General features: G+C 43.5%; 1 protein-coding gene across 2 annotated transcripts in view; it reads left to right on the forward strand.

Annotated features, from left to right (window-relative positions):
* CTPS2 (CTP synthase 2) overlaps positions 1-27613 on the forward strand; it is a 1454337-nt gene that overhangs the window by 789983 nt on the left and 636741 nt on the right. For both annotated transcript variants that reach the window (XM_086934328.1, XM_086934329.1), the window contains exon 12: positions 3262-3324. In XM_086934328.1, the coding sequence (XP_086790454.1) occupies positions 3262-3324 (63 nt within the window). The remainder of the gene's footprint in view (positions 1-3261; positions 3325-27613) is intronic.

Below are 27613 nucleotides of genomic sequence, written 5' to 3' on the forward strand. Positions count from 1 at the left end.
AGGGCCCGGGACCAGGGTTCAATTCCCGACGCGGCAGGGTCGTGGACCAGGGTCAGCGGACTTGATAATTCTCGCCTCGGTGCCTACTCTAACCAGGGATCACACTCGGCAACTCTGGCCATTAGCTTGCCTCATCTCCACAACGGCCCCCCCACATACGCCGGGGATGCCTGGTTTCACCTTGGAGCTGCTCCGCACCCTGACCAGGTGCCGCGAGCGTGAGGGGTAGGTGTTCCGCCGTTCCAGCACATTATTTAAGGTTCCTGTAACCTATTAGCGCTGGCCTCACGGGAGCATGCTGCGAGGCCCTATGCAAATCCCCCTAGGGTCGCCTAAATAGAGCAGGACCCCGTGGACCTCTTTTTCTCCGACTGTGAGAGGTTGTATCTACTGTCTACATATTGAATGATATGTCTACATATTGAATGAGCATTTAGTTCATATGTGTTTTTCTGTGTAGCACTGTATTCAGGTCCTGACGAATCGCCTTCCGGCGAGAAACATGTTGACCACACCAGGGGGTTGAGTTAGAGTTCTGTACACTGTTACGGTTTCTAGCTCCCCTCTCACCCCTTTTAACCAGGGAACCAGCCACGTTAATAAAATTCAGTGTGGACTGTTTTACCCTTTTTACTATCACTCACATTTACACTGACTACACTTCTTTACCTCCTCACTCACACCCACCATCGGCAAGGAACTAAAGAACCCCGCTAAAAGAGTACCTGTGGGTACTCGGGCAGACATTGCAGCGCCGGTCTGTCGAGGGGCAGTGAGCCGATGATGACACTGGATACCCTCCAGTAAGGGTGTGTTACACACCTAATACTCTGGGTGTATGAGGCTCTCCAAGTTCCGACTAGGGAACCCTTCCAGTCACAGTACTGACTATACCACCCCTTATCCCCACGCATTCACACCATCTCCGGGGAACTTTGTACTCTGCTGCTAACTTCACTTTGGAGATACCCAGTAGGGACCATCTCACAGGGAAAGCCAGGACGGGTTCCCCAGCAGTCTACAGCGGGGAGATACCCCATGTGGGGTGATTCAGGCGCTTTACAAGACATCATTACATTACATTACAATGCCTTTATGCCAGTGATACCTCTAACTGTATTTTTATGCTTACGAGGTCGTTTTGCCTAGTATAGTTTATGCTACTGAGCTTATGTTTCCCTGCGTGATCTATGCCTAAAGTGATTAGGATTGCGTAATGTGTTCCTACCTTTTACCAGTGGTTACAGGTTATGTCCTACAATTGTATTTTGTGTTACAATTATTTTATGTTCTAGAAGTGCTATTTCTACTAAGTGATGATTCTAACAGTGGCCCACGTGGCCCTGTCATGTGTATATAATCCCCTGTAAATACTGCCCAGTGCCAGTTGGCACAGTGTAATTGTGTGATTATGATCTAATGTGTTTATGGTAATACAAAGGCTATTTTTATATATAACCTTGTGTGGAGTTTCTTTTTGGTGGTGTGCCCAGTGTGTTGCTGCTGTGTGTGTGTGTTTCGCAAACACTTTACACATTGCCTCCGGGATAAGCCTGACTGCTCGTGCAAAGCTATTAAGGGGGTGAGCAGGGGTTATCTTGGCGTGTAACTCCCTTGCCCTGACGAGAATGGTGGTTTCTGCCTGGCTTTGGCGCAAGCCTTAACCAACCAGAAATCCCATTTCTAACAGATGTTATCATCAAACTGCCCATTCTGGCTTATGGGAACAGGTAGCCTTGGAATAGTGAAAAATTAAAATGGCTGTAATTCACTATCAGGACATGCCACACACATCAGGGCATGTCCTACATTTTACATACAATGAACCCTGCCCTCGGGCCTTCTTTAGGGGTGACTAAAATGTAGAAAAGGGAAGGTTTGAGGACTGGCAAATGTGTGCACTTGCCGAGTCGACATGGCTGCCCCAGGCTACACACAGGCTCTGCAATGGAAGACCTGAGTCATATTTTACAAGCTGCTTCTGTAGGTAGCACAACCAGTGCTGCAAGCCCACCAGCCGTATTTACTTTACCGGCCCTGGGCACACATGGTGCACTGTACTAGGGTCTGACAAGTAAATCACATAAACCAATCATGGAGTCACTAATCCATTACAACAATTTACAATAGAGAGCATATGCACTTTAGCACTGATCAGCAGCGGTAAAGTGCCCAGAGTCATAAAATAGCCAACAACAGCTACTAGAAAATACAGGAGGAAGGCAAAAAGTTCAAGGATGACCCTGCAAAAAGGGCCAAGTCCAACAATCCCCATGCAGAGGGAACAAAAATATAAATAATGTCTGATGAGCTACCCTAAACTGGGATGCTCATCAGACGCCATATCTGACAGTGTCAAGTCCTCCAAGCAAAGAATCATGATGGCAAAGCCAACAATGGTACACTCATCTGCAATGCCACTTTCATCAACCTTGATTATGGGGTGATGGGACATATATGGATTCTACCATTTCAAATTATATTTAACATTGGAATTGTCACTGTGAGTCGCTGAGCAAGCTCATTTCAATCGCCCAGCAATGAGTATGTAAACGTCCTTAGGTGCTGAAAGTGCTCTTAGACTATTCCATACCAAATTACTTGCTTCAAATATTATCTATTTCAAGGATGGTTTTGTTCCAGTCTGACAAGAGCTTATTCTTGGTCAGGGTTTCCAGATCCCCAAACCATTGGTTCCCCAATGGGGACATTTGAAATAGCAGGATCCTTAAAAGTTCTCTGACCAGAGGGAGCCAGTAAGGTCATAAAACTGGACCCTGGTTATAAATTACCAGTGCCTTATATTCTGGCAATCACGTGTTCAAGAATCCCTTTAAATCACATCTATATTGCGTACGAAAATTCAGCGGACCCTTCCCTGCGCCCACAGAGCTGCATTTTAGTAGGTTAACAATGTGCGTATGTTGTGGACATTATTAATGTGCCTTTGAAACCTCAAATACGTTAATGCTTCCTTTAAAAACTTGATGGTAGCCATTGACCTGTTTGTTATTTTAGAACAGCATCTTTTAAAGACAGAGCAACATCTTAATTAAACAGCAAAACTATTTCTTAATGCTACTATGGTGTAACAGTTTAAACACATGTTCCCTTTCATTTATGTTGATGTTTAATAGCACAATCAATTGGATAGCTGGAAGAAGATAGCAATACAATAATATTTTAAAGAGTGAAAAAATGTGCAGGCCAAATTGTTGAGTGTTAGTTAAATTGCCCCATGTGTTTGCTTTTTTGTTTCAGGGGTGTGCTTGGGAATGCAGTTGGCAGTGGTGGAATTTGCCAGAAACTGCTTAAACTGGGAAGGTGAGTTCTAGAGTTCATTTTGTCCTCATTTTCTACATGATTATTTGTTATTGAGTTAATTATGTGAAGCACATCAAAATTCTTCGATTAGAATGCTGATTTGACAGTTCTTCCTAAGTCAAGATAAATGATGGACATAATTAATTAAAATAATACTGCTGGCAGTCGATTATTACTCCACCAGATTTCTCCCTGCAAGTTGTGGTGTAAGCAGTATTATAATTGCTTCACTGGTGTTAAACATGGAGTCAGTAAGACACATATATTCCTGTATGTCTTGAAGGAAAGGAATGTCGTCCCTGAGCCTGTTCAGGCTCTTGAGAACAGGGTGTATGTTTCCTGAGTATATTAAGGTGCTCTTTTTGCCCCTTTCTGGCAGGCTGCAAAGCCACTAGGGCAGCAGTCGCCTTGCCTCCGCAGGCCTAGCAGAAGTGCCTAAGCTGTGTTTAACTGAAAGTACTCCTACTGTTCTGGTGTGAGCTCTGTCTGCGAAAATGCAATGATGGGTGTGAAGCTGTGTCATGGTGGCATTGATTTTGGGTCACAGAAAGAAACTGTCTTCTGGGCATGCTTGCGCTCCTTGGTAGGAGTCATGTGTCAGGCCACCACCACATGCAGAGTTTATCTGTTGTTTCACTGCAGACCAGAGGGTGATCAAAGTCCACAACGAAGGGCTAGTGACTGAAGATGTGTGGCAACTGAAGACTTCATGTTGGGCAGGTCTTTGACGTTATGTACTTGATTTGCCTAATTCTCAATGTAAGACGATGGCTGTCAGAAGCAGACCCAGTAGCAGCAGGCCTAGCCAAGTTGGCACTGGGGGATCTGCTGTTTCCACTAGTGGGCAAACACTAAAGTGGCAGCATATCAGGGCCATTCGCTGAAGATCCTTGCCTGGCAACTGTTCTAGCATATCATATGCCATTTAATTATTCTATTGGTTTCACTTTTGTAGAATTTGGCTTTCTTTTTTCAAATTTTCCCGGTTCCTAAAGGCATACCCCGAGAAGAAGACTTGTTGTTCTCCTTGCCCTATGTGATGAGCACCTGTTTACTTTTTACTAATTGTGTTCTTTGACTTATAGGCTACTGCAGCTGATTCATATCAGTCCAAGCATGTGGTTTTGATTAAATGTTTTTGCTGGCCATTGCATACTTTCTTACCCCTCATCCCTTTTTCTCCTGAGTCTGAATCAAGACACTGTTTGCCTCAACAAAGACCTGCCCCAAGGCAAAGTGGAAACGCAGCTAAGGCTGAGGTCCTTACTCAAACCCTCAAAGTGGATGTATATTTCCTTGCAGAATATAGTAATATATCTGGTGGGAAGGCGGGATTTTTGATCTCTTATCTGATCACTCTAGATCTAAATCCCCAATCAGGTCGACTGAATCTTTGTTGCCTGTCATAGAGTAAGAGCAATCTACTACCAGGTTAATCAAACCAATGATTGGCACAACTCTGAAGAACCACTTACCACGAATCCGTTTTAAAGGTTTATTATAAAGCCAAAGATAATTGTAGATACAAGCATCTCAATATAAGGTTCAAGAGGTATACTGGCACCAATACAAACATGAATTCTCTGAACGATCTTAGTCGACAGAAAAATACAACTAAAGCCAATTCAAAAATTAACAGGTTTGCAAGAATTGACACAAGATGTAACTGGAGCGTCATTTACAAAAGGAAAAGAATCAGGTTAGGCTGTCCCTGCACTGAACTAAGTGACATCCCTACTTAACAAAACCCTTGAGTTAAAAAGGTGTCAGCAGTGGTGACTTCCAAAGAAGTTCACTCACTTTCCCTTAGTCTCTGATGTAATTCTGTGCATTGCAGTCATGCCCTCTCTGCCTACCCATCCGCTCTCTAAGGGTCCTCAGGCCATCTGCTCTAACTCCACCCCAGGGTGCTGTCCCTAATACAAAATCACAATTGCAGTTGAAACGCCCCTCAGAGACGCCCCTCACGTACACATCTCACGTGGTTTCGATTCTGGTTTCTTCCATACTGATACTCCTCTGGGCCTCTTGTTAGCGTTGACCTTGCTTCCCAGGCTTCTTCTCCGCTCGCCGGTACCCCCCATTACATTCTTGGAACCTCCTCCAGGCCTGTGCCTGTCTCCCCAGACAGAGCTCTATTCATCACTCTCTTGATTGGAACCCCCTCACACCTGCAAACAGACACCCATGAATAGGGCCCCAAATTCCAACCTCCAGTTATCTGTTTCGAGCCATAAAACTTCTACCAAGAATGACAATTTATGCTTAACGAGACTTAATTCTAACTAACACGTGCAGATCAAAGAAGCAACTTTATCTTTCCAGGCCAACTAAATTACTTTGCAAGAGGCCTGCACTCCGTGAACCTTTATTTCTTAAAACTAAACTAATATGATTCTACTTAATACACTTCGATTATATGAAACACTTCTACAAACATGATTTCTAACGCATGATCAATAATATTCTAAAATAGCAGTAAAAGTAATAATCCATTAAATGTGAACTGCAAAAGCATGTTTTCGTTCTTCATACATTGCCATGAGGCCTGCGTTTCTACGTTTAGCAGCATTACATTTTCTTCTGTAACAGTCACATAACATGGAGTCTTAACAGCACTCTAACATTTCTAAACATTACTATTTTAGCTTCACACTCTATAATATGCACTCTACATTGATTAAACACTCGTAAGTATATGTAATTCTATGTAATTTCGACACTTCTACGTGCTTTAGCTATTTCATGCATCTAACTAGTGAATATGGTGCACTTATACATTTTTCTCAGTTTTGCGCTCTCTCAGTTCCCCCCTTTGATGACCTTCAGGGGTCATCACCATCACAACACCACCATTAATTCGACTCAGACAGAGCTCGTTGCAAGACTCCCTCGCTTTATCATTTCTAGAGCCCTCAGACTCCTGTACTGATTATCCTGCATCGCAGCTAATCTCTGCTCCTGTTCTCTCATGGATCTTTGTAACCTATTTGCTCTGTACCATTTGTACAACCTCACTAGTCCCCACAATATGATCACACAGATCACTATTATGATGATAGGTTTTAGAATGTACCATACAAAGCTTTTCCCTAGGTTGGCGAACCAACCTCCAACTTTACCCATTCCGTGACCCACTTTTTCCCACACATTTACTTTTGACAGATCCTCGATTTCTTGGTGTATCTCAGTTATATTTTGTATGTATTTCTCAAGAGGTTTTGAATTGTCTGGAATGTAAGTGCAGCATTCCTGGACCTTCAAAGCCTTACAGACTCCGCCCTCTTTGGCTAACAAAACGTCTAGAGCAAGTCGGTTTTAAAGAACCATTGCCCTTATCGATTGCATCTCCCCTTCTACCAGCATCAATGATCTAGCAGTACTGGCAGATAATCTATCTACAACTGTTGCCAATCTCCTGATCTTGACATCATTCAGTATTAATCCTAGAAGAGGGAACATAGCGCCGAATACATCTCCAACTACCTCGGCATCGCCTACATCCCTTATCCCTCTGGCTTGAGCTTTTCCCTCTATGATTTCTAAATCCTTAGCATGATATATTTTGGGAAAGACAATTGCCAAATAACATGAACCATACCAATTGTCTGGTAGTTTCACGAAGCATTTCTTCCACAGACAAAATACACATTTGGGATCACCTGCATTTCTTTTAAGAAATCCTTTGTGTAGTATTCTAATTGGAAGGCATGTTCACAACCTACTTCTCCCACAAATACATTTTCATAGTAGGTTTTACCCCTATGTATACATAGCTTCCCTTTTTGTGTTCGATCCAAAGCTATTGGACCGTTACTTCCCTTTCTTTTGTGTGACTTCTCCTCCTCAGTCCAATCAGTTTTCCATTGGCCAGAAGCCTTTAGAATCATCTGCCTTCTATACCGATCATCCACTTGCCCTATGAACTTTTTCTCAATTTCCGACACTTTGCAAGTCAGATTATTTCTTCGGGCATGTGAAGTGTCTAAGGATTTCTAAGGAATGAAAAATTTCCCTAATCGATCCTCACTCTTATAGTAGTCCCACTTATTCAGGTGCTTATAGTTCGGGACTTCTGGTAATACTGCATCAAAATTTGAAAAATAATATTCAAAGCTATCTCGTCCATAAAATATACTAAGCAACAAACTACATGTAATCCCATAAGTCAATGGGAGATGATGATACCTAATATCTTCGTCTACAGAGGCTGGCAATTGCATACACACGTAGCAGTCCTTCGCCTCCATAGCGTCAATGTATTCATACAGTAGTTTGGCATAAGCGTTTGATTTAAAGTTGCCCTGTGACTCGTCCACATGTAACCTACGAGCTTCTGCTGCTAGTAAAGCCTTCTCCCGTATTGCATTGTCCTCCTTTTTACTAGCAGTAGTAGGTTTTGATGTTACCACAGCCTTTGCTTCTGTAGCTTTCGTCTCGTTCTCATGTCCCACTATATATGATACAGTGACTACTAGTACTATAAGAAAAATAACCCCTGCTAAAAGTGTACCTATTATACATTTCGCTTTGCGATTCGAGTTGCCGGCCTCCATGTTCCTCAGACAGTGTAGCCTTTTAGTCTCTTTTTCAAAGCAAAGTTCTTTCTCTTTATTTTCTTCTACAGTCTCTTTTTGTTCATTCAGTCTTTCTCGAACTACACCTCAGGAAGCTGGCAATCTCTTTTTGCAATCAGTCTTTGAACCGTAACAACAGACAACCCTAGCCCTTCTCCGTCAACTAAATGGAAAGGTCCCTAAATTTTTTTTCTTCTTCCACTTGGCGCTAGGTTATCTTCTCAATCTGGTTTATTTACAAAGTCTTTAAGTGTCTACTATGGTGCGCGTTCCAGCGGCTCTAATAGCATATTCCAGTATTTCTAGGTGAAGGATGGTCTCCTCGAGTGCTGATACTGATGTACCAAAAGTTGGAAATTCTACTCTGTTTAAAACTAATTCTCTTATTCGGCTCAGGTAAGGAGGATTGGGGATGGTAAGTGTCAGTAACCCTTCAGCTTCAACTCCAGGCACCAACAACGCCACCTTTAGCTCTATGATGGGATCAGTGCTGATCACTGTCACCTCCCTCACCCTCCCGGATTTCTGTGCACACGACATCTGCTGCTAGGTAGGTCCACTCAGGAGTGGCGTATCTTCTGCAGGGTACACGCACCCTCCTTGATCTTCTTGGACCTTCCGCTTCTGAGTTCTGTGCACCTTCGTCTGGATCTGAGTCTTCAGATATGGGAGCAAGGGTTCTCTCTGGAGTCGACTTTAGGCTCGGCCTCCTTCTTCTTTCAGGCCAACTGGTCTCTCCACGCCTCGATCTCCTGCCCCTTGTCCTCACACTCGACTCTTGATCACTTGCAGCTTGATCAGTGTCTGTTTCGTATTCACAGCTATTTTCTCCCTCTGTGGCAACGTCAGTTTCACTGTCGTCTTGCCCTTCTTCCACTTGGTCTAACACGCTCCCAGCTTCCTCCGACACCCTCACAGCTTGGCTGGTCCCCTATATGGATTCTTCGTCCACAGCTGGATTTTCATCCGAGAGAGGAGCTGTTTCTTCCAGGGGTGCTGGAACTCTCCGCGTATGGGAGGCGTGTATCCAATTGGGCAGCCCTCCGACCTTAACAGCAGTATTCGATGTTAAGATGATTTGGTAGGGCCCTCGCCAGCGCACGTCTAAGCAATTCTTTCTGACGTGTTTCTTCACCACGACCCAATCCCCAGGGCACAGGTCGTGGCACAGGTCTTGAGATGACGGGATTTCAGCAGCCTGCACCTGAAGAGACACAGAATGAATGGCGTCAGAAAGTCCCTTGCAATAATCCAGGATCAGATCATCTGTGATATTCAACAAAGCTGCTGTTGGAACTGATGGCAGTCTCATAGCCCTCCCCATTAACACTTCATGAGGAGAGAGACCAGTTCTCCTGTCTGGTGTGTTCCCCTATCTGATTCCAAAGAGGCCGGCACCCCGAAGCGCGGTATTAACTCCCTAAGCAATAACTTTGCTACTGTGAGTGTGTCACACCTGCGTGTAGGGTAAGCCTCGACCCATCTGGAAAATATGCAGACAACCACCAGAACGTATCTGAGGCGGTTGCATCTTGGCATTTCAATGAAGTCTAGTTGCATCCGATTGAACGGACCCCCAGACCTCCCTATGTGACTCAACGTGACTGGTGTTCTCTTTCCTATGTTCAGCTGTTGGCAGGTCACACATCGCTGGCACACTGCTTCTGCGGCTACTCTAAACTTGGGGTTATACCACGTTTGTCTAAATACCCGAAGCATAGCATCCCTACCTAGATGTACTGGACCATGTATCTGTCTGGCCACAGGACTCACTAACTCATTCGGTAACACTGCCCTTCCATCTGCTGAAACCCAAAAGTCCATTTCACTTTTTACACAACCTGCAGTTTCCCATGTCTTTTTCTCAAAATCTGTTGCATTCGCTTGTATGCCCTTTAAATCGTCCCAGGTGTCTACAGTTTCCAACATCATTGTTAACTCTGTATTTTCCTGTGTCCCTCCCACTTCTACCTCTGTAAAAGAGTATCCTTGCTCTGCACAATAACGTGCAACTTCGTCTGCGTATCTGTTTCCCTGAGACACAAAATCAGTTCCTTTGGTATGGGCTGAACATTTAACAACGGCAATAGCTGCCAGACCTTGTAATGCTTCTAACAACAATCGTACAAATTCCCCATTTCGAATAGGTGATCCTGAAGAAGTCATATAACCTCTTTGAGACCATAATTGCCCATAGTCATGAACTACCCCGAAACCATATTGGCTGTCGGTGTAAATGGTGACTCGAATTTTGCTGCCTGCTATACAGGCACGGGTCAATGCAATGATTTCAGCTACCTGAGCGGAGTGTACTCCTTCCAGGCAAGCGGCTTCCACAACTCCAGTAATGGTACAAACAGCATAAGCTGCTCTCAACTGACCGATATTGTCTCTTACACATGAGCCATCAACAAAGTAAATTTCATCAGGGTCAGCCAACAGCTCATCTACAATATCTGGTCTTGGTTTGGTGCATAGTTCAGTCACATCAAGGCAATCGTGATCTTCACATTCTCCATCTTCTATGTCATTTGGAAGTGGCATCAAAGTGGCAGGATTCAAAACAGAGCATCTCTTAAGGGTCACGTTCTCCGCGGCAAGAATGACTTGCTCGTAGCGCGTGAGCCTGTTATTTGTCAGATGCTGTGTCTTGGTCCTGGTCATCAACAGTTCCACAGAATGTGGTACATACACCACTAACTGGTGTCCCATGACTATACTTTCGCACCTTTCAATGCTGACACCCGTTGCAGCAACGGATTTGAGACATCCGGGCAACGCTGCGGCTACTGGATCTAACGTAGCCGAGAAGTATGCAACTGGTCTACGGGCACTTCCATGGATTTGGGCCAGAACTGACAAAGCACAACCTTCTCTTTCACAGCAGTAAAGTAAGAATGGTTTTTCGTAATGCGGCATTCCCAGGGCAGGAGCACGACACAAGTCCTCTCTCAGCTGCAAGAATGCCATCAAACAGTCCTTGTCCCATGGTACCGGATCACTCACCTCCTTGTGCGTCAATTTCTGTAAAGGCTTTGCCTTCAGTGAAAAGTTAGCTATCCACTGTCGGCAATAACCAACCATTCCTAGGAACATCCTGACCTCTCTCTGTGTCGTGGGCGAATTCATTTTCATGATCGCCTTTATCCTGTCTGATGACACCTTCCGTTTCCCTTTTTCAATCCTGTGACCCAAGTACTGTACTTCCGTCAGACAGTACTGTAACTTGCTCGGTGACACCTTGTGTCCGTTCTCAGCTAGATGGTTCAGCAAGGTGATGGTGTCTATTTTACAAGCTTCCTCTGTTTCTGACGCAACAAGTAGGTCGTCTATGTACTGGACTAGAACCGAGTTCTGTGGCAGTACTAGACTTTCAAGATTCTTCTTCAGCAGCTGGTTAAAAATCGATGGGCTTTCTGTATACTCCTGTGAGATACAACACCATGTTAATACGCGATTTTCCAGCTTAAAAGCGAAAAGAAATTGGCTCTCTTCATCTAATGGAATTGAAAAGAAGGCCTGGCAAAGGTCTATCACTGTGAACCACTCAGCTTGGAATGGTATCTGAAACAATATCACTGATGGATTCGGTACCACTGGACAACATGAAACAACTATATTATTAATCTTTCGTAGGTCCTGCACTATTCTGAATTTCCCACTAGGTTTCTGCAAACCCATAATCGGGGAGTTACATGGACTACCCACGATTTCCTTCAGTATTCCCTGCTTAATCATGGAGTCAATCACGGGCTTTATCCCTGCAATCGTCTCCGGGGTCAGTTTGTATTGTGGCGTTCTTGGATATTCGGCATTTGGTTTTACCATTATTTTCACTGGCTCCACTCCTTTGATCAGTCCTATCTCCTCCCCAGTGAAATCCCACACTTCCGATGACACCGTATCTCTTAGGTCCCATGGAAGCTCTTCCACTGTCAAGGTAGGATACAGCTCCACACATACCCTTGAGTTCGCAACCTTAAAATCGGCATCATCATCGTTAGTCTGTACTTCCACTCCCTGTGGGGTGCAATATATCGTACAATTTAGTTTGCACAATAGGTCTCTTCCCAACAGACACACAGGGCTGGAGTCACAGACCACAAACTGGTGCTCATCACTGTATTTCCCTATTTTCACTAACACTGGCTCCGTCAAAGGACTAGTTATTCTTCTATTTGCGACTCCTACCACTTGAATGGTTTCGCCCGACATTGGCAGGTCCGGAACCACTGCTGATTTTAAAGTGGATCGAGTGGCTCCCGTGTCCACCAAGAAGGGCGTAGGACACCCTGCTACTTCAGCCTCTACATATGGTCCCCTTTGGTCCACCTCTAGAACTGCCCCGAGGGTACAGTCCTCCGTGTTACTCACGCGCTGTCCAGTCAACGGATCAACGTAATAACACTCCTCTCCACCTATGAAAAGAGGCATCTGTCTATATGTCTTTCCTCCTGTCGTAATTCTGGGTGGTTGAGGGAACTGGGCTCGAGGAGCCGGGGTCCCCCCTTTGACCACCTTACCCTTGGGTATCATTGTCTCCTTTACCGAACTGCTCTGAACTTCCTCTTCCTCTATTTCTAGTTCTCCATTTTCAGGGTTATAGGGACACTCGCGTTTCCAATGTCCCACCTGGTGACACTGGTGACACTTTGTCGTCTTTTTCAAGGTAGCCAGGTCTACTCTAGGTCTAGGATTTTCCTCATTGTCCCTATTCTGATTATTCGACCTCCTTCCCAGGGTCCCCATTCCCTGTGGCTGTTGTCCACCCTTTCCAGCCGACTGCATCTGAACCAACATCAGCTTCTCCTTAAGTTTTTTTGCTTTAGAATCAATTTCATCACTACAATACCTTGCATATCTCAGAATTTCATCCAACGGCTTATTTTGCCAACAAATTAAATGTTGCTGTATCATCAAGCAAATATCAGGTCTCAATCCCAAAACGAATTTTGATACAAACTGTCCTATATCTTTGGGATCCATTACATCTAGTCCACTGTACTGTTTAAAAGTCTTCAGTAATCTCTCATAATATTCATGGACTGTCTCCTTGGGTTCCTGCCTAGTTCGGTCTATCTTCACCCAATCTATGTCCTGCGGTGGCACCTTGTCTTTCAACCATGTTATCACCCTTTCGTACTTCTCCATGACTCTTTCAGACGGTCCATTGGTCTGAGCATCCCTCTCTGGTTCAGATGTGGGCCATTCTACACTAACCTTACATGCAGTCCATAAGTCCCCTGGGACTACGATATCAAATAGGGTGTTCAAATCAATCCACAGTACTTTAGAGATTTTTACGAATATCTCTACCTGCTTATACCACTCCACGGGGTTCTCTCTCAATTTAGGAAAGGAATTGGTAAATGCAGCTAAATCTCCCCTACTCCATGGCACATGCACATAGCTCCCATTCGCTATTTCTCACAAAGGGTAAGCTTCCATTCTCTGTAGCCCTCCCTCGGGGGACATCCCAATTGTGCTCCGCCTAACGGTCCCTTTCTTAGACCATCTTTCTTCCCACTTATCCAGATCTCTCCATGTCCTTATCCCTGTAATCAGTTCTCTGATGTGTGTTTTTAATCCGATTGTTCTCCTCTCTTCGAGGTCCTGATCTGAATAATGCAACCTGTGGTTACCCTGTAATGCCTTTGTTCTCGACAAGTCTACCATGTACTTGTCTGCTAATTCAGATAATTTCTCATGTACTGCTCTCGCCTTCCGAGTAACATCCTTTGCTATAAACAATACCTCATCTTGCTCGTACATGTCAATCCTCTCCAAAGGCAACGTACTATCTATTATTTCATCTAGATCTGATTTTAAACTGGCTACGTCTAACCTTTTTGCCTTTATCTCAGCTTTCAGTGTGTCATTCTTAGAGGGTCCATTTGCATCTCTCCCATCCCAGCTCTGAGCCCTACGCCTGGGCTCAGGCGAGTTATGGGGAGTCCTCCCATGTTCCCATCTTTCGAGGTCCCATGCAGTTCCATCCCCTCTTGGCATGTGATGAAATGATACTCTATTTCCCACAGTCCCACTTTGTCTGTTCTGCTCAGTCTCCTTGAATGCATGATAGGACCTTCCATTGTCCTCCCTGCTTTCACAATTCCCTTGCTGCCTTGTATCGCTCAACACATGGTAAGGCCCTTCGCAACTCCCCATGTTCCCGCGATCCCAGTGTTGTCTATTATCGCCAGGTGCATGGTGAGTGCACTTAAAACTATCACGGTACTCTTGTGTCCTTCGGTCTCCCTCGCTGTGAATGAGACGAGACACCCTTCCACATTCTGCACTTCTATGCTCTTGCTCCTGTCCATTTCCATTAAGGGAATGACATGTAGACCCTCTATTCTCTTGACTTTTGTTGTTGCACTCCTGGCCGCTTTCGCTAGCCCCACAGTGAGACAACATTCCGCCACCTCGACTTCCCCATTCATCTTCCGCTCCTGACCTATTACTCTGGGTTCCCACACTAGCGTTCCACTCTCTCAAGTCAGCCCTCAATTCCTTAAAGGACTTCGGCCGTGGTCCCCTTAGATCCATCGGTCCTCTCAGACCCCCCTGATCTATTATGGGATCCCCTGTTTGATTTAATGGGGTGCTCCAATCTCTTGGTCCTGACAACTGCCTTTGAGAATTAATCATGTTGTTCCTGTTCTCCATTTCTGCTCTCTCCCTGTCCAACCGTGCCTGTTCCTCTTCCCGTGCTTTCTCTGGGTCGTAAATCGATACTATTGGACCTATAGTAACAGGTACTTGGAGAGCGTCTGGCAATTGGTAAGACTTAGCACGCTCCATTTCTGGCACCCTTTGTACCACAAACCTTCCGACTACCCTCTGTACTGGATCAGGCTGAGATATTTCCTCACCTTTGGCGTATTCTCTCTCTGCTATAGGAGGTGGTCTATACTCCCCTGTACCAGCCCCTTCCCCTCTTTGGAGCTCGGCACTTTCCATTTCTCTATTGTACGGAGGCGGTCTGTCCATCAACAACCTATTTATCAGACTGTCCTCTGTCTCGCTCTCATCATCCTCCTCTGGTGGTTTTTTGTCTCCTGTGACTTCTATTACTGGATACAATTTATCTACTTCGATTCTCTGCACTCTCCACTTTTTAGCTTCCTCATCCCATTTGGCATCCTGCACTGCTCTTACCGATCGTCTCACTCTTTCTTGACGCCTGTTCAGGCTCCGGTCGTACGCCGCCCTAAACCACGCATTAAGGGCTTCGAACTGTGTTGGTCTGGGCAGAGGTCTCGTTGCGGTCATAACTGCTTTTAACTGGTGTAATGCTTCTAGTCTAAACGTTCCGTATTTCGGGAACGTCAATTCCTCATTCCCCTCTGTAATCTTACTCCACTCTGAAATCCACAGTATAGTATGCAGCCCAACATTCGTAGCCATATAATAAGCTGGTGTACCCTCCGAAGGGGCCTCTTCCCCGTCGACCGATTCTCTCTTTTCTCTCTTAAAGATCGCTCTCAAGCGCTTAAAATACTTCATGATCAAATTCACAATTTTCTACTTCGCTACGTTTGTTTACTTCCTGATGACAATCCACCAATCCTAGCGCGGTTTTTGCTAACTGGCCTATCACAGCGCGGCTCTTGACAACCGGCCTATCCCAGCGCGGTCTTACACCAACTGGCCTATCACAGCGCGGCTCTCTCTGACGTCACTCGTCCCCTTTGCAGCAGTTCCCCGTCTTTCTCAGCTCGCGTCCCGGTCATGCATGCGTCCCATTCATACTCTGAAAAATGATTACTTCTGACCAAGCGATCACCTTTCTTGACTGTACGCCCACAGTCTAACTGTAATTGTCACCTCAACTGACGAAATGTCTTTCGGTAACCGTCCAGACAATCGCCTTAACTGATAGGTTACTTACACACAGTAACTTCCGACCAGCGTCCGTTACTCATACACTCACTCTTGCATTCCCCCTATCACGGTCCTGCGGGCAATCAATGGTACCTCATGACCCCCTTCACAACGGTTGACAACTACTCTGGATGTCCGATACACCCGAACCACTTAAGCTCTTCTCTGAACTTAAGATTTTCACCAGGTTGCGCGCGCTCACAACCCTGCCTCAGTCACACTACAGGCATTCAACTCCGTATGACATTACAACACAAATACAACACAAAATACCGCAATCTGACAACGCATGAGCCTTTATACTCACTCTCGACCGACTCTGCTGCTTTTCTCTCCCGCACCGTCAGCACCTTCTTCGGCAGGTGATTCTTCTGCTGGTCATCTCTCGATCTCTAGGGGCCTCGGGGTAATCTTAACCTAGTCTAGATCACCTTCCTCAAGAAGGCAACCATCCTCTATAGCTACCAACTGGGAAGGCGGGATTTTTGATCTCTTATCTGATCACTCTAGATCTAAATCCCCAATCAGGTCGACTGAATCTTTGTTGCCTGTCATAGAGTAAGAGCAATCTACTACCAGGTTAATCAAACCAATGATTGGCACAACTCTGAAGAACCACTTACCACGAATCAGTTTTAAAGGTTTATTATAAAGCCAAAGATAATTGTAGATACAAGCATCTCAATATAAGGTTCAAGAGGTATACTGGCACCAATACAAACATGAATTCTCTGAACGATCTTAGTCGACAGAAAAATACAACTAAAGCCAATTCAAAAATTAACAGGTTTGCAAGAATTGACACAAGATGTAACTGGAGCGCCATTTACAAAAGGAAAAGAATCAGGTTAGGCTGTCCCTGCACTGAACTAAGTGACATCCCTACTTAACAAAACCCTTGAGTTAAAAAGGTGTCAGCAGTGGTGACTTCCAAAGAAGTTCACTCACTTTCCCTTAGTCTCTGATGTAATTCTGTGCATTGCAGTCATGCCCTCTCTGCCTACCCATCCGCTCTCTAAGGGTCCTCAGGCCATCTGCTCTAACTCCACCCCAGGGTGCTGTCCCTAATACAAAATCACAATTGCAGTTGAAACGCCCCTCAGAGACGCCCCTCACGTACACATCTCACGTGGTTTCGATTCTGGTTTCTTCCATACTGATACTCCTCTGGGCCTCTTGTTAGCGTTGACCTTGCTTCCCAGGCTTCTTCTCCGCTCGCCGGTACCCCCCATTACATTCTTGGAACCTCCTCCAGGCCTGTGCCTGTCTCCCCAGACAGAGCTCTATTCATCACTCTCTTGATTGGAACCCCCTCACACCTGCAAACAGACACCCATGAATAGGGCCCCAAATTCCAACCTCCAGTTATCTGTTTCGAGCCATAAAACTTCTACCAAGAATGACAATTTATGCTTAACGAGACTTAATTCTAACTAACACGTGCAGATCAAAGAAGCAACTTTATCTTTCCAGGCCTACTAAATTACTTTGCAAGAGGCCTGCACTCCGTGAACCTTTATTTCTTAAAACTAAACTAATATGATTCTACTTAATACACTTCGATTATACGAAACACTTCTACAAACATGATTTCTAACGCATGATCAATAATATTCTAAAATAGCAGTAAAAGTAATAATCCATTAAATGTGAACTGCAAAAGCATGTTTTCGTTCTTCATACATTGCCATGAGGCCTGCGTTTCTACGTTTAGCAGCATTACATTTTCTTCTGTAACAGTCACATAACATGGAGTCTTAACAGCACTCTAACATTTCTAAACATTACTATTTTAGCTTCACACTCTATAATATGCACTCTACATTGATTAAACACTCGTAAGTATATGTAATTCTATGTAATTTCGACACTTCTACGTGCTTTAGCTATTTCATGCATCTAACTAGTGAATATGGTGCACTTATACATTTTTCTCAGTTTTGCGCTCTCTCACTGGCATGATCAGCGGTTTTCCTCAGCATGTGTGGGGTCACTGCTGTTTTATGTCTGCCCGGAACCCCAATCCTTCACAAAGCAGACCCAAGCAGAATGGGTCAACATCAGAAGACCAAAATAGAACCGGTCTTATGACACTCACAGGCCAGTGTCTCAGGAGAGAATGGGCCACCAGGTCATTTTGAATAGCAGATCTAGCTGAGCTCTGAATAAAAAACTAAGGGGTTGATGTAGTGTTTGGTGGAAAGGGTACTCCATTGCAACAGCGACTGAATACCCTCTGTACCAAACTCTACGTCCACTCGCCTGATTTACAGATGGTTGAGCCTGAACCTTAAGTATAATTCAAAACAAAAGGTGCTACAAGGGATTTGTTTATAAATTGTTTGGTCTAAGCTCTGAGTTGTACCATAGTAACACACTCAACAGTATCCACAGGATAACGAAATTGCTTTAAATGGATAAATAAATTAATGGAAGGTCAGAAGAAAAACAGAGCAGGGGAATGTTATATTTCAAAAAATCTTTACTGAAAACAAGTTGTGGCAGATAAATGTACAAATTAATTATAGCAAAAAATCATGAACAAAGATTGACAACAATTTATCTACAGTTCATGACTTAACACATCAGCTCCTTATTGATAAAGAAAAAACAACCCAAAATGATCAATTAAATGTGGTTGTGAATTCGTGTTATGAAACAACATTAGAGGAGTTGATGGAGTGTCGACGTTTCGGTCTCGGTTGCAGATGTCAAGAATACCATCATCAGGACGATGACTATTAAATTGCTGAAGCAAAGACTCCCTTGGGGTAAGAAAGGATGGGCCTCCTTTAGTTGGCTGTCAGATTTTGATGTAACCTCAATAAAGTTCTTGAAAGAAATGCAAACCGCCTCAGTTGGTTGCGTTAGGTGAATGAAAACACCAGGGGTGTGGAACGCTGTTTTATTCTGTGCGTTCTCTTAGTTTGTTGTTCAACACGAGTTAATATATTAGAAGTGTTGGACGTGGATCGAATCTGTCAGGTTCTGAATGACCATTGAGCCACGACACGTCGTTTTGCCGATCGAGGAGTCGCTATCAGTATCGTATCAAACCTCAGTAAAAATAACCAACAGATTCGATCCACGTCCAACACTTCTAATATATTAACTCGTGTTGAACAACAAACTAAGAGAACGCACAGAATAAAACAGCGTTCCACACCCCTGGTGTTTTCATTCACCTAACGCAACCAACTGAGGCGGTTCGCATTTTTTTCAAGAACTTTATTGAGGTTACATCAAAATCTGACAGCCAACTAAAGGAGGCCCATCCTTTCTTACCCCAAGGGAGTCTTTGGTTCAGCAATTTAATAGTCATCGTCCTGATGATGGTCTTCTTGACATCTGCAACCGAGACGGAAACGTCGACACTCCATCAACTCCTCTAATGTTGTTTCATAACACGAATTCACAACCACATTTAATTGATCATTTTGGGTTGTTTTTTCTTTATCAATAAGGAGCTGATGTGTTAAGTCATGAACTGTAGATAAATTGTTGTCAATCTTTGTTCATGATTTTTTGCTATAATTAATTTGTACATTTATCTCCCACAACTTGTTTTCAGTAAAGATTTTTTTGAAATATAACATTCCCCTGCTCTGTTTTTCTTCTGACCTTCCATTAATTTATTTATCCATTTAAAGCAATTTCGTTATCCTGTGGATACTGTTGAGTGTGTTACTATGGTACAACTCAGAGCTTAGACCAAACAATTTATAAACAAATCCCTTGTAGCACCTTTTGTTTTGAATTGCATTTTGCCCAAGCCTATAAGGGTTTATTGGGTTTCCCCTGCCTACAACTGAACCTTAAGTATGTCAGTGACTGAGAATACTTCGTATCTCTGTGACATACTCCTCTGACGGCCTGACAGAGGAAGAGCAATCGGACGCTTGGCAATTCTACCTCCTACCCAATTTAGAGCTGGACGTAAATGGTCAGTTTTTACTGCCCCTTACTACAAAAACCTGACAGTAAGGACAGTGAATACTTGAAAATGACCCTTAACTCATGAGTTACAACGCCCTTGGTATGAGAGTCATTATTTTTTGCAGTTTCAACAACAAAATCCTGCTTTTGGATTTTATTTTTGAAAATGTTAAACAAGTTAAAAGTTTGATGAACGGTACAGTCAGTTTGTTGGTATCGCCAGTCAAACAGTTAATACATTGACAGGAAACACTGTCATAGTAGTTTTGACCAATGCTTAGAGGTGTCCCCTGGACCGGCAGACATCCCTAAATTTGGTTGACAGTGGACCGTCGCTATAGCGAAAGTAAAATACCTCTGTCCGCCAAAGCCTATAGCAGGCCTTAAATGATTCCTCCGACTCTGAATAGGGCAGAGAAATCAAAATTGTGATCAAATCGCACATATGTAGGTTTATGGTGTTTACCACACTTTAAATTACACTTAAAGTGCCTTAATGGTCACAGTGATAAGTTTGAATAACATTACCAGTAACTCGATATATACTGGTTTACCTTTTGTTGCTTGCAAACCTACAACTCCTGCGTAGATTGTATTGTATACTACAACAAGAATATTATACTCATGGCATACCAAGAATTAACCAAGCATTTACAAAGTCTTGCTTTTTCAGTGAAAGGTTTCATTTTCATTGATTGTCGTGTTGATATTGTGTTATGGGAAGGTGAGTTCGGAAATGAAAGAAAGATGGATGAAGAGGTGAGTGAGTGCATGACTAGGGGAATGGAAGAGTGAGTAAATGGATAATAAATGGATGAATTGCTGAGTGAGTGCATGGATTGACAAACTGGTGTGTGCATGACTAACTACATCATTGAAATTAATTCATAATTACCCTTTGAAGACCAGCATTTGAATGGGACTAAGCACAGAACACTTACAAATCTAAGGATGTGGAGTTTCCGCAAAGAAGGCAAATAACCATTTACTTCAATGCCTATCCATAAGCTGTGACAAGAGCCTTGCACTGATGCATATGAGCTGCGTCCTCTTCCCTCTGATCTGGCTCAATTTATGAGTAGTTAATTCCCACCGTGAGGGTTATAGTGGAGAACCATCCTTTATTTCAGTGCAGTACCGTTAATGTCCATAGACTTTCTCAGCTGCCAAAATAGAATGCAATGTTCAAGTGATAAAAGTATGCTTTGGGAGCCAACCCCAAAAATCATCTGAACCCCAATATTTGATCACGCCAATATATACCAAAAATAATTTGTCTCCAATGTCCCCAGTTGGTCCAGCAGTTAGAGGCTACACTCCTCATCAGGAAAACACAATTAGGCAGAGGTTAACAAAGTAAAGAATAAAGGACTGAGTTCTAGATCACAAATTGAGCAAAACGTATATTTATTACAGAATAGTCAAAATGTGGTACAGAGAAAAATGTATGAATTTTTGCATAATGCCCATTTATAGAAGTACAGATAAATGTTAAAATCATAAAACAACATAATCCCTAGTTAGTCAAAATCTAGGCAAAAGTTATAAGTATCAACTCATAAAAGGCACTGACAGCATTACATGTTGCTTACAAGGAAAATGGTAAAAGAATCCCAGGAAAGATAGAACCCCAATGGTTTTACAGACAAATCACACAAGCTATCAATAGATTCTGCAAATTCAGGATGGATTGATCATGGTTAAGGTTGCATTGGCAAATCAGAAACAACAATGTAGTAATTAAAAACTATGCAATTATTTAGCACTAGCCCATTTCTTAAAGTAAAATAAATATTTTTGTACCTTCCTCAGCAACTGCACTCCGAAAATGTTTAATACAAATCAAATGCTTCTTCACAATATATATTTTCTAGAAAATGTATATTGCTAATACTTTGACATCATTCACTTGATGTTCCACAGAAACAAGAGGAGAGATGGCTTAGCAGGGGGAAATTGATTGGGAGGGGAGATGATTAGGAGAAGTTGAATAGAGCACTAGAAACTACACCCATTAAAAATAATAATAGCACATATCACGAAAATGTTGCAATACTATTCATTGCATTATTCACACTTCTATGTGACCTGGGTAAACCTTTTCAGGTGCAATATCAGTAGTTCATTGGTTATGACCCTATGCATCATTTAAAACACTAATTATCAAAAATAATTTTAACAAACTTGAACATTTTGCATAGTTTGGTTCTCAAGGTTGCAAAAGACTCACTCATGACCCTAATCACTTGCACTTCCTCCCTGCTAACCGTAATGGTGATCTTCAGTGTTATGATGATGGAAAAGCCAGATTAGAAGTCAATCAGCAACCTCATTTAATTCAAGATGGTAGGAGGGTGTGCTACAACAGCTTTTTCCAGGGCTTCAGCCATAATTAGGACGCTGGCCTTAGGCCTGAAGTTCACAGGTATATACAATGTGCTTGAACTTGTGGCAGAATACTCCTAAGTGGAGGTAGATATTTATAGTCACTTCCTCCTAACTGCGTGAATCTGCAACAGTTGCTCCAATTCTACAAGCCTGTGAGGCAGCCATGTTAGTGAGCTTGGAAGGATTTCTTACAAACGTATCTGTGAAGTAACAGGGTATTTATGGTTCGAGTGGGCCAAGAATTACTGTATTGCTGGAAGTTGGAAGCTTATTGAGTGTGTACACCCAGAGTAATACCCAAAGTGAATGTTAATGAGTACTCTGAAAGGTTCTGACAAGCTGTTCTTCTTAAGACCAGGAGTGCGTGTCAGTGACCTGCTTCTTGGGAAGCCTTCCAAAGCCTTGTCCTGCTTTCCCAGCATTGAGAGTAGGAGAAAGAAGGTCTACCTACTGAAGGACCTCAATCCAGGAGAGGCGCCTCCTGAAAGGTGGACTTGACCCTTGGTGACCTAACTACTACATGGTCAGGCATAAAACCACACCAACATCTGGTAGATTCCTCAGGTAATCCTGGTTCCCATCCCATCTACAAGATGGACCTGGCCTAGGAAAAGTAGAAGAGTAAGAGGAATGGGACCTTACCCTTTCCTATGTAGGCTGTAACTGGATGATATTCTGGGGGTCACATCTTATACGGCCACAACCCCACTGTATGAAATAAGGGAAATAGGCCAGTAGCACTTTAGATTGGAATTGGACTCTACCCACGACCTATGCCTCAGCTAGGTACATGCTGGCTTCCTGGCTCTGTACCAAACAATCAATCAATCAGGAGTTTGTTGAGCGCGACTACTCACCCATGAGGGTCTCAAGGTGCGAGGGCTAGAGGGGTGCAGGTTCCATTTCATTAAAGAGGGGCTCTGTAAAAGAGCCAGGTTTTGAGGTTTCTTGCGAAGATGAAGAGCGATGTTGTCTGTCTGAGGTGGAGCGGAAGGGTGCTCCAGCCTTTGGCTGCGAGGAAGGAGAACGAGTGGCCTCCTGATCTAGTCTTTCTGGTGCGCAGGACTACGGCGTAGGAGAGCTGGGCTGATCGTAGGGTCCTTTGGGGTGCGTGTAATTTGAGTCGGCTGTTCAGGTATGCTGGTCCGGTGCTGTGGAGGGCCTTGTATGTGTAGGTTGAGTATCTTGATGGGGATTCTCGCCTCGACAGGGAGCCAGTGGAGTGTGCGCAGGTACTGGGAGATGTGGCAGTGTTTTGGCAGGTTGAGGACCAGTCTTGCAGCGGTGTTCTGGATGTTCTATAGCTTGCGGGTGAGGTTTTTGTTAATTCCGGCGTAGAGTGCGTTGCCGTAGTCGAGTCTGCTGGTGACCAGGGCGTGAGTGACTGTCTTTCTGTGTTTGTAGGTCTTACGAAGGAGGCGGAGGATGAAGAAGCAGGAAAACGAGACGGAGTTGATCTGGCGGTCCATTTTGAGCTCGGAGTCCAGGATGATTCCCAGGTTGCGTGCGCGGTCCGTAGGGGATGGTGGGTTTCTGAGGGCGGGGGCCAACAAGTGTTGTCCAGGCGTCGGAGTTTGGGCCCATGATGAGTACTTCTGTTTTGTTGGTGTTTAGTTGTAGGCAGCTATTTTTCATTCCTTTGGCAACGGCTTCCATGCCGTCTCGGAAGTTGTGTCTGGCGGTGTTGGGTTCGTTGGATAGGGACGGTTTGAGTTAGGTGTCGTCTGCGTATGACACAAAGTTGAGTCCGTAGGTTCTGAAGATGGGGGCGAGTGGAGCCATGTAGACATTGAAGAGCGTCAGGCTGATTGATGGATGAGCCCCGGGGAACTCCGCAGGTGGTCAGTGTAGGGTCCGAAAGGAAAGGGGGGAGTCGGACCCGCTGCATTCTGCCAGAGGGGAAGGAGCGGATCGAGTTGAGGGCCTTGTCGTTCATTACTGCGTCGTAAAGCATAAACATAAAGCATGTACCAGCGAGCGGTTCTGTGTGACCTCCCTGCTGATTACCTTCAAACCATAAAAAAGGTTCAGGACACTACTGAGTTACCACTAGGGACTGCAGGGAAGGTGCACCTCGCCTTACTGAGGAAGGTGGAGATGACAGTAATATGGCATTTTATACAGCACTTCAATCACTTGTAAGCTCTATGAATAACAGATGTTAATAGTATCTAATTGGACACTAGTCAATTCAGTCCCATGGCCTGCAGGTCACAACAGATGTCAGAGGCAAGCTTTAACTCACTGAGCTGTCTTGCTGTCTAACAAATGGTCTCCTCACCCATTGTGAGGGCGAGTGAGTCATCAGGTCAGAATGATTATGAATTTATATGCTGGTATGTGTCCTTGGTTAAATGAGCTGTTCTGATTTGCGACCTGCCCATTCTAGATATGTGTTTTAATGTACGCAGTAACTACTGTGAATCCATCTCAGAGTATAGGCCATTAGCAGCTGAGACAAGTAGCACTTATGGAAGGAACCCTTGACTTTGATTACTACGTGGGTTCACAAATATTTAAGAGTAATAAAATGAGAATGTTTATATTAGAGACCCTGCTGTACCGCATGCATGCTAATACAGTTCTCACACCAGACCAAGATGTGAGCACCCTCCTATACAGGGTCGTGCCAACACAAACTTACTGCCCAACACTGCTAGAGCTGTGTATAATTCTATTTATTATGCCAACATAAGCGTTTTGGCCAATGCAATGGCCTTGATCACATAACAAGTGTCATTTCAAAAGTGTTATTTAAGCTATCACATGATTAGCACGCTGAAAAAAGAAGAAATGCTTCAAATGAACCTGTCTCCATTAATATAAAGTGCACATAAGAAATTAATGCAATAATTAATAAATACTAGAATTGACAAATAAAACAAAAATAATTTATTACCCTCTATTCAGCCATTCCAATTCATTATCGTTAAGTCGGGCCCGACATAGAAAAAATATCCCACTATGTAAATTACTGCTTATAGGAGAGCATGTTTATAACAAAATAAATCAAAATAATGCACATCAATTTTCCTCCAATGAATGAAAGGAGCTACTATTGCAATTCCACAATTTACATTTATGCGGCGCTGAATTGACCACATATATCAGCCGATACATTCATTGCATTCCCCTACATAACAGATTAGTATTATACCCTAGTAGGCATATTGTAATTGGAACACCAGCCTAAAATATATCCACTAATAGCATGAAGCCTTATAATTAGCATTTTGTGATGCAGCCCAAGGCACCATATTCGAACTACCTATGCGGAAACATATTACAGTCAGCTAATTGGTTAATTTGAAAATAAGACCCCAATAGATAACCAGTGAGCCAATTGTGGCATACAGAAACATTTATTGCATTGATAATCATTTTGACCCAAGCAGTCAAAATAATGACAGCAAAATGCTGTGAATTTCAATCAGTAATCAGGAAAATTAGAAATACAATCCTTCTTCAGTGTTCAGACCATCTGGTATTTTGTATTTAAATCCAACATATAATAGGTTTCTAGTCTTCTGAGTTTTTTCCCTGTTGCCACCTCTTATTCTCAAAGATACGGAGTCAATCACAAAATATCTTACCTGTTGGTCATTACAGTTAAGAACTTCCTGAAAATGCCAGGCAACAGGGTAACTTTGATCCTCGTTCTTAATAGCCCCTACATGCTGTTATATTTTAACTCTTGCATCGGATTGCCCCACATATCTTAAATGGGGTATTGGTTAAAGACAATATCACCTCAGATTTGTTAATACCATACTTGCAAACGTTACATTTGTGACATTTGCAAGAAACGCTATTATCAGTTAGCCAATTTCTTGAAATCTTCATCTTAGGGCTACTACTCACGTATTTCTGTCTCATAGCCTTGGCTCTTCTAAAGGTTATTTGTGGCCTGTTATGCATGACTTGCCCAATGTTTTGATCATGTTTAATTAAATGCCAGTGTTTGATAAGAATTTTTCTAATTGCATGATGTTTTGTGCAATATTCTGTATTCATTTTAATATTATTGCCTAGATTCTTTCTTTGGACTTTCTTTGAAAACAACAGATCCTCCCATTTTCTCGCATTGGCCCTATCACTAACAGCTTTGAATGGTCTCTTGCTTATATCCCCTTGAGATAAATATATTGGCCAATTCTTTCTGTGTATTGTACAGCTCCTTCTCATCACTACAATTACGCCTAATGTGTATATTTTCAGCTTAGGGGATGCTACATCTTAATTTGTCTGGATGGAAACACAAGGCATGTGATGTCGTATTGCTGGCTATGGACTTTATGCACACTTTAGTGTTCAACCTTCAATTTTTTACATATGCTGTCAAGTCCAAAAAATGAATTTCATATGCGCTGATAGAACATTACAGATTCAGACTATTGTCATTTATCTTCTTGACAAATTGTCCAGCAGAACTTGTAGAACCCCTCCAAATAATAAACAAATCATCAATATAGCAGGTCCACAGAGCCACATTATAAGCCCATTCCTCAGCACATTGGTCTATGAGCACCTGCTCCTCCCACCAGCCCATGTGCAAATTAGTGTACTTGGGGGCAAAGCAGGTGCCCATTGCTGATCCCCTGATTTGTCTATACACTTGTTTATTAAATATTACAATCTTGTTGTGTAGACACCAGTGTACCATACTTTACAGCATCAGTGTATACGTTAGCCTCAGAAAGAACCTGGAGGAACAATTCCTCCTCCCTCCATCGCGACCAACGTAATGAAGCCTGCAGGAATTACAAAAAGCACATTAAGAACAAAAAGTCAGCTTTCTTCTGTTCTGCGCTAAACACCGCAAAAAAAGTCCCAAAGAACTCTTCAATATCATCAGGAATCAAACATCCAAGCCTCCGACTTCCTCAATACTGGCATCGAAAGAACAATGCGACAACTTCGCCGTCTCCTTCAAGGACAAAATCGACAAGATCGACCTCTCACTTGGCGCAAATCTAAAGCCAAAGCTAATCTAAACTAAGGATGTTGCCGCCGTGAACTCTCCAAAACAATGGTCCTCCTTCATCCCTATTCAGGAAGCAGAAATAGTCAATCTAATCTCCACGGCTAATCCGTCATCCCATGCTCAAGACCAACTGCCCCCATGTAAGGTCAAGGACCTGAAGCACACCCTAGCACCGATATGGTGCAAGATCATTAACAGCTCTCTGAGCTCTGGAATTGTACCAGACTGTCTCAAAGTTGGCCAAGTCACACCACTACTGAAAAAAACTGGACTGGACACAGAAGATATGAACAACTTTAGACCTGTATCAAACTTACCCCTTCTGTCCAAAATCCTGGAAAGATGTGTACTCCTTCAGCTGACTCATCACCTGGATAACATCAATCTCCTAGATCCCCATCAATCTGGCTTCAGAAAAGGCTGCAGCACAGAAACGGCAATCATCAATGTCCTAGAAGATCTCCACAAGTCACTGGATTCGGATCAATGCTGCCTTCTCATCCTCCTAGACTTATCG

Source organism: Lissotriton vulgaris, chromosome 8, assembly GCF_964263255.1.
Source record: "Lissotriton vulgaris chromosome 8, aLisVul1.2, whole genome shotgun sequence".
Lineage (NCBI taxonomy): Eukaryota > Metazoa > Chordata > Amphibia > Caudata > Salamandridae > Lissotriton > Lissotriton vulgaris.